Source organism: Panicum hallii, chromosome 6, assembly GCF_002211085.1.
Source record: "Panicum hallii strain FIL2 chromosome 6, PHallii_v3.1, whole genome shotgun sequence".
Classification (NCBI taxonomy): domain Eukaryota; kingdom Viridiplantae; phylum Streptophyta; class Magnoliopsida; order Poales; family Poaceae; genus Panicum; species Panicum hallii.
Window position 1 is genome coordinate 8,946,927 of NC_038047.1, and position 8,396 is coordinate 8,955,322.

General features: G+C 41.4%; 2 protein-coding genes across 4 annotated transcripts; one reads left to right on the forward strand and one right to left on the reverse strand.

Moving 5' to 3' along the window:
* LOC112897482 lies at positions 1-1,078 on the forward strand. Its single transcript, XM_025965783.1, has one exon. The coding sequence runs from the start codon at positions 276-278 to the stop codon at positions 858-860; it is 585 nt and encodes a 194-aa protein (XP_025821568.1). The 5' UTR covers positions 1-275; the 3' UTR covers positions 861-1,078.
* A 1,447-nt stretch (positions 1,079-2,525) lies between these two features.
* Positions 2,526-7,716, reverse strand: LOC112897015 (protein phosphatase inhibitor 2-like). Of its 3 annotated transcripts, none has more exons than XM_025965177.1 (5): positions 7,552-7,716; positions 5,416-5,470; positions 4,075-4,190; positions 3,814-3,981; positions 2,526-3,102 (listed from the first exon to the last, which is right to left on the reverse strand). In XM_025965177.1, exons 2-5 carry the CDS (start codon positions 5,418-5,420, stop codon positions 2,894-2,896), a joined length of 498 nt encoding a protein of 165 aa, XP_025820962.1. In that variant the 5' UTR covers positions 5,421-5,470; positions 7,552-7,716; the 3' UTR covers positions 2,526-2,893. The 3 variants fall into 3 exon arrangements, with proteins under 3 accessions (XP_025820962.1, XP_025820961.1, XP_025820963.1); XM_025965176.1 differs by having other exon boundaries at positions 5,416-5,485; XM_025965178.1 differs by having other exon boundaries at positions 5,416-5,488.
* Between the last annotated feature and the right edge of the window lie 680 nt (positions 7,717-8,396).

Here is an 8,396-nt window from a genome sequence, read left to right on the forward strand (position 1 = left end):
CTGTTGTTACTGGTAATTCCTCCACAGACGCAAAGGGTTAAAATACTATCAAGCGAGCAACAACAATCTTGGCACGCAACACCCGGTTGGTTAGCGAAATCTGGGCAGAAACCCATTTTCACCTGGGCACTAGGGTAGATAATCCGTTACGGGCGTGGGGTCCACTCCGCCAGCCTGGGTATTTCAGAGCACGCCACGCCGCCAACTGCGGCGAAATCTTCCAGAAACAGAAACCCGCCCGCCGCCGCGAGCGAGCGAGAGAGGGGGAGAGAGAGATGGCGCAGGAGCCATGGAAGGTGCTCGTCCGGCAGCGGGTGGAGGAGGCGGCCGGCCGCTGCGCTCGCGCCCACGGGCCGATCGCCGAGGTGCTGGGCAACCTCGGGATGCCGGATCTCGTGGCCGACGTGCCGGCCTGGCTCGCCTGGGTGCCGCGAGCGGAGGTCGCGCTCGCGGACGCCTCCCGCGACCTCACCGTCGCCGCGTCCCTCATGGCGGCCGCCGGGCTCATCGCGACCCGCGGCGCCGCGGCCCCTCCGCGCTCCATTGACGGCGGCGTCCCCGGGCTCCCCGGCGACGACGAGCTCCAGCGCTCCGGCCTCAGCGGGCTCCAGGACGCCAGGGCTTGCGCCGAGAAGGCGTGCGACTCCGTGGAGACGTCCCGGGGCCACCTGTGTGCGATCAGGATGCTGCTTGACCACCCGCATCTCCCCGGCCTCTCCGGCCTCCTCCACGACATGCGCGCTTCCGCCCGCCAGGAGCTCGACGCCGCGCAGAAGCTTGAGCAGGAGAGCATCTCGCTTGCCCACGGCGTGTGTGGGCTTTGGACGGCGACGGCATCCATTGATTCTGATTTCGCCTGATAGCTTGCTGTTGCCATACGCCTAGCCTACCTAGGCCATCGTACGTGTTCTTGCCTTGTTCCTGAATTCATCCCATTCCTCGTCTCCTAAAGAGCAGATGCCTCGTGCTGTTTCTTTCATACTATGATTATTGATTCTTAGTGGATATTACGCAAATTGTTCGGATCAGGTTAAGTACTAGTGGATATTGTGCAAGCCTTTATGGCTGCTGTTGGTTTCTCACCATGTCACTTGTCATGACCACCACCAAGTGGTTCAGATCCAAATCATACTGATTGGCTCCTTCCTACCATCCTTATGCAGGTTTTTTTTTTGAACTATCCTTTCATGATAATGCTCCAATTGTCTTGATTTGTTCGATTTCCAGGAAATTTTGATATTATGCTGAAACAGATAAGGCATAGTGGTACAGCAACAATTTTGGAATGGTGTTAAATTGGTGCATTGTCCCAAGCAAGATATTCTCAAACCACCTTCCTCTTTTTTTGTCTCGTGGTTTAATTTGTTACTGGTTCCAACTCAGCATGGAGTATATTGCCTGTATGGCTGTTGGTGTGTGATCTTGTTAAATGCAAGTACAGATTCAAAATCACAATCGTAGTGATTGGTACCATTTATCCTCTTTTATGCTGAATTTGTTTGAATTATACTCGCATGATCTTGTTGCAGTGTATTGTTCTGTGTTTTTTATATCTGTAAAATTTCGTGTCATGGAAACATGAGGCATAATATTGGGTTGGTCACCTTGTTCTGTTTCATCAATTTGCCACTGGCTTAATGGATGGCAATGATCATTCCACTTACCTTCACAGTTTTATACTGAACATGCAGTATTGGGCTGAAAAGTATGTGTCCTTCACGCAGTCGTTTTTTTGGCTATCCTTCTTGTACTTGTTATTACGTGCAATCAGTGGCGGAGGGCCCAGTAGCACAAGTGCTATACTGCAGCCATTAGCTTCATCAATCCAACTGTGCCATACCTAAATTCCTATCCGTCCTCTGCCACTGCGTGCAATCTTTTTTTTTTATGCGAACTGCTCTATACAAAACCTTGACATTGGCAGGACATCTGAAAGAACTATCTTAGAAGAACTACCTCTGTTTTCTTCATTGTTTTCTCCTTGTTCCTGAATTCTGGCCCTTACTCAGGATCAGGCTACATGAGTTTCCTTCATCCTATGATTGCTTTATCGTGGATATTGTGTCTGTTATTCTGAACATCTGATTGAAAATGTATGCAGAAACTCTGGAACCAAATCTGATCCATTGCTGTAGCAGGACAATGTACGGTACCTGAATCTGTGGCTGTGTTAGTGTCCAGAGATTTGCCTTGGCAGAGTGATTAATGGAAGTTTTCTTTCCATCTCAAAAAAAAAACCATCATACTCCTATCCTGGTTGGCTAGAGGCTAGAGGAAAAGAAAACCAATCTGTGATGCAAATTCTTAGAATCTCAAGGATATTTTGCATAAACATTTTTTAAAAAAATGGCACGACGACTTTCGATGGTCCAAATCAGTCTAATCAGATGCCTATTTGGCACTTGCTAAACTGTAAGTGCTACACACCATCAAAGGTCTCTAGACTGCAGAAGCGTAATTCATGACATCCTCCTGATGTAGGGTAATACTGCTAACAACCAACAAGCACTCCAAATCATAACAGATTACATCAAACGACTAGGTCTGCTCCCAATATTTCTTATAGAAACAATTATTCACGATGATCACATTACTGATTTCAGCATCAAACAGTTCGCTCTAGCCACAACATATTTGTTGAATGAAAATGTATAAGAGCCACCAAATGGCATAACGAACAAGGAGCCAACTCCACTGGAATTTTTGGTCAGCACTGCATTTTAGGGACACCGGCACCTCAAAACAAAATAGGAGGTAACAACTGCTTTGGTTACAGAAAACCACCCAACCCAGAACCACGGATCCGACACATGCCAAAAAGCATGCTTCAGCTGCCTTGGTGGGCTTTTCCTATCTTAGTGAACAACATAGAGAAACAGGACCATCTCAACTCTCATGTTTCCGCTGCGGGTTTCCTGTCCTCGACTGCAGCACCTTTTCCCACACCCTTGCCTTCGCTGCTGTTATCAACCCTGTTATTCTCATCGGCCTCATCCTCAACAAGGGACCCAGTGCGCATCAGTTCCTTAACTTTGCGGTACTCATCGTAGTGGGCACGACGATGCTCCTTGAAACTCAACCTTGCTGTGTCAGCTTCTGGATCTACATGAAACCCAAGATATCACTGTATGTTCCAATTACCAAGTAGAGGTGCAAGATCTGGGACTACATAAGGATAATTATGTATTCCAATTACCAAGTAGAGGTGCAAGATTTCTTTTCTCTGGGCTGGCCAACCCAAAACTCATTTGATTGAACTGAGATGGGATAGAAATGAACTAATGTGTGACCGAACTACACACACTTGCATCCTAATTCCAAGTATAGAGCAAGTAATAATAAATCACCCATCATAAAGATAATGACAGTATTTAATACTTGTGCGCACCCTACATATGTGTTGGTTTCTAAGATGACATTTCTCTTACCTAAAGAACAGCAAGAACTTTTGGAAGTTTGCCCAAAAGCTTGAAAGCTGAGAATAGCTGTCTTGAGTAGACATTAGTTGGATTGGTTATGTACTTCATTTAAGCTGCTAGAGCAGAATGGAATTTCACTGTTCTACTTGTTGAAATAAATTTAAGTGCAAATTACTCTATCTACCAACAGAACATGTGTCATCTTTACCTAATATATACATAAATCTTCCAAGACCGACTATTTTTGTGCGGTTCACACAGACAAAACAAATATATTCTTTCCGCTAGTAACCTCAATTAATTTTCCATTTAACTACACTATCAAGAATCAACAGAAAATTTGAGCAAGGTGTTGTAAGCAGAATAAAATATACCAGTTGTGCAAGAAACTAACCATCCTCTTGTTCCATAGCATCAGTCTCATCATCTGAGGATGCCCAACCATCATCCTTTGAATTGCTATTGCTTGAAGAGGCAACACCATTTAAGGCCGTCAATATAGCTTCAGCCTGGACAGTCTCATCGAGACATTTGTCAAAAGGACGTGTTGGCGATAGGGAACCTAGAAAGCAAGCAGTGACCCTAGTAATCATTGTATGCACTATGAGTGCTTAAATTGGTATATATTATGCAACGCAAGTAGCAATATATGTACCATCATCATCTATCATAGGGTGATACGGTGTCTTTGGCTCTGTTATCTTCTGCCTCACTGGTTTGTTTGACTCAATCTCATACAAATTGTCCTCATTCCACTTCACACGGTGAGAGCTACAGAAAAACGTGAACGATCAACAGAGACTACTTCAAGAAAACAACCATAACAAACCAGCAGCTGGGCTGTATCATGCTTGTGCTATGCGTATGCAAGAGTTATGCTCAATCCTGGAGTGCCATCACAAGATCACAACAAACAATAGAGTCCATCAAGCATTTTTATTTTCAAATTTCAACAAGCTATTATACGTATCTCAGCTTTACTGATCATTCCAGTTTTGAGCATAAGGTTGTAAAACCTAGCAAAAGCAGTGTGAATCAACAAAGTATTGTTATCCTACAAGGCTGAAAAATAGTCTTGCTTCCATCATCTCAGTTCTAAACTCAACCATTCACAAGGTAGAAACCAAATGAGCAAGTCATTTCAACCTAAAACACAAGTTCGGCATTCAAGTGAATAATATAAATCTTTTCAAGCAATGCAACTGATTTCATCAATTAAAAAACATCGACAGCTTAACGAATCTTAATTCAACATAACAACCAGGCCACAATCAAAGTTCTAACACATAATTCTCTAAATTTCACAATATTTATCAAGCTCACCATGCACACTGGCAAGGGAAGCACCGAACATAAGAAAAAAATAGTGATAACAAACCGCACATTTAATCGATTAAAAAACACCAGCAGCATAACAAATCTTAATTGGACATGATAACCAGGCCGCAATCAAACACATAATTCTCTAAATCCTACAATATTATCAAGCTCACCATGCATACTGGCAAGGGAAGCACTAAACATAAGAAAAAAATAGTGATAACAAACCGCACAATATTAAACACTCTTTTGAGATATCCACGTTGGGGTAGAGAGAAAACATCACAATAGGTATACAATTGATTCCAAAATGGATAAACATTTTAAGATGATATGGTCATATACATGCAAGTTCAGTAACCATGCAAGCTGTGCGCCTGATGTAAGTTGTGAACAGTGGCACAGTCTATGTTCATAGGTAAACAAAAGCACAGTGTCTTAAATAGATCATGCGAGAGAAAGAAGAGATATTTAGCATGTCATATTTCACATGCAGATGACAATATATTAAGAACTTGACAGACATTTTTGCTGATACCATTTACAAAATCGTTAGATTCAAACCTAAGAATACCGAGAACGAATATGGAAAGCATATCTATAAATGAGTTAATAAGCATGAGACACCAAATACTGTCTGTTTCTTGAAACTCAGAGATAAACTAGGAGTCCTGACCTCATGCTTGAAGTTTCTAACTCCAACCGATGAAAAGTATTGAAGCTTGTGCAACCTTTACACAGAAAATCTGCTGAAGTTAGATAAATCATTACACAGCTTCTTAAATTTTTCATTGAAGAAATAAAAAAAATGCATACAAATAATGTCAAAAAGCAAGATATAGTTGCAGGTGAGTTATAAACATATGAGCCAACAACGGCATTTATGCGAACAAGGAAAGCACGTGCTACCATACCCCACATATCTATCGTGTTTGATATCAATTATCATCCTAAGTGGATAATCCATATTTTACTCATTGTATACTAAATTAATCAGACAATACTCTGTGCGTGACAGTTACAATTGAAACAGCAATGTGTAAATATACTTCAAGGGAATACATTATTCATATTAAGCTCACTGATCTAAGCAATGTCTGATGAGGTACAAAGATAACTCAGCCAAAAAATATCTGAATGACAGTTGACACACAACTAGTCCAATTGATGAGAATGCCATAATATGTTAACGAATCAGTGAATAAAAATCTGTATCCTTTCATTCTTGGTATACAAACAGTGAGCCAAATCGTGTAATAAAGTTTTTGATTTTCTGAAGAAAATGTATACACATTACAACATGCACTTATACATTTGAAATAGGCGGCAACCTGTACCATATGCAATAGAACGGTTCTCTAGTCACTCTGACATATGCTATGGTAACTGTATCACAATGGGTGCTTATGAACACACTAAAAGACAGAAACTGAAGATAGTTACTAGCTTACTACCACAACTCGTTGCAAGATTTCAACAGACTAGTAAACTCATCTTAAATTTTCAATAGGCTAGTAAACATCGCAAAGCGCATATCTTGTCTGCAAGAGAGTGAAACATGACTAATTGAATATAGAAGAAGATTGCGTGCTCTATGTTTACTAATTCTCCACCTTGACTGTCACGAGAGAGATGCACCCAAAACACATAGATCACTATCTATAATGGATGTGATGCGTGCTATTGTAACAGAATTTTCAAATGAAGGTAAGAAATAATCTTCTAACAATAAGTTGCATTGCATCGGTTCTAACTAACTTGAACAATACAGAGCTACTCGATTTTCTCTTGTTGTATTCAGAAATGAGCAAGAAGAATTACTAAAGTTACTAAAAATCTATAATTTTCATTGGTAGAAGCTTTTCCCATCCAACATAAATCAGGGTCCTGGATTTGTGCATGTCTCATGGCAACACATGGTTTCTTTCCAATTAAAAAAATAGGACCATCTAGATGTATGAAGAATCCGTTCTCCCCTATGTACTCATCAACATATGGCTTATTTTTAGCAATCATGAAGTGATTGGCCTGGTGCGCCGAATGTGGACAGCCATGAAACCAAGCCGTTGTTCGCAATACAAGGAATAACCAGTATCATCTTATGGCCAGTTTCATGGAGCAAATAGCAGCTAGAGCAACAAAAGGTACTGCACTATTAGTCATCACCTCAAGCTCTTCACAAGGAATGGCTCTGTCCAAGCCAACATATAGTACCATCAATTCCGTTAACTGCCTGGCTTGGCTAGTGATCCCCAATATCTTTCCAATCATTGATCATTGTTTTTCACAGTATCACTTACAGCAATGGTGCCTGATGGGGGACAGGAGATAACTCATATTCTACTTTATGCAAGTAAGATTACTTTTTTGGTTTTGTGCAAGCTTGGGAACGATGAATAGAACATTGTGCGTTGGCAAGTTAACTTGTTCGTTCATATTGTTTGACTTTAGCATTGGACCTACCCCCTCTGTTCCAAATTATAGTTCATTTTGGCAAATCAAGATACATAAATTTTGCTATGTATATAAATATAATGTATATCGAGCTGCATAGTAAAATCTATATATCTAAATTTGCCAAAACTATCTACAATTGAGGGAGTAGTTTACTAACCCAGATGGTGCTCAGGGCCGGACCCAGTATAGGACATGGGTGTATACCCGATAATTATTGCAAAAGAATCGAAGTTCTAGTAGGTATAATACATGCGTATACTTGTAGGTGGGTCAGATCCGAATACAAAAAGCTCAGCTTAGGGTTTGGGGTGCTCCGTTTCGCACGGCAGGAAGGGAAGAGAAGGGGCGGGCATACCTGGTGGGTGCTCGCTGCCGGCGAATGGCCCGGCGAAGACGTGCCTAAGGGCGCAGCGGCTCGCCCAGTCGTCGCCGCCCGGGGAGAGAGAGAGAGAGAGAGAAATAGATTTTTTTCCGAGAGAGGAAGGAAGATGATGGGTTGACCGCGTAGCAGCCAGCGACGTGTCGGGGTGGGCAAAATGAACCGGAAGCCAATAGCCAAACCCAACTAATTAGCAGTGAACCAGAAATCGCATTTTTTTCAATTTTTATTTAGCAAAAATAGGTATTCTAGTCCTCTACTTTACCCTATGGATCAAGTCTGTCCCTAAACTATTAGATGGACCAATCTAATTTTTCAACTTTTGTTTTTAGATCAAATTCGTTCCCTGTGCTGGTGTAGCTCTCCAAATTAGCATAAAACTAATAAAAAAGTTGTTTTTACCCTTAGCTCCTTCTTTCTCTCAATGTCTTAAAATATTAACCCAAACTATCCTACATAGTGCTAGAATTTAAAATTAGATTGTCTAATTTTAATATTAGAATTCATATTTAAAAAATGATGATCCAAGTTATTCCATTGACCGAAAAATTACATGTCCATATAAGTTATGCAATGATACGTGGTGAAAATTAAGGAGGATAGGATGGAGCTAAGGGTAAAACGGATGTTTCGGTTTATTCTCATGCTAATATGGAGAGCCACATCAGGTTAAGAATGAGTTTGATCCAAAAGTTGAAGTTAAAGAACTAGATTGGCCAATTTGAAAGTCGTGGGATGAACTTGACTGTCGGGGCAAAGTTGAGGGACATAAACACCAATTTTTGCTTTCTAATTGGTGTCAATGGTCTAAGTTGACAAAA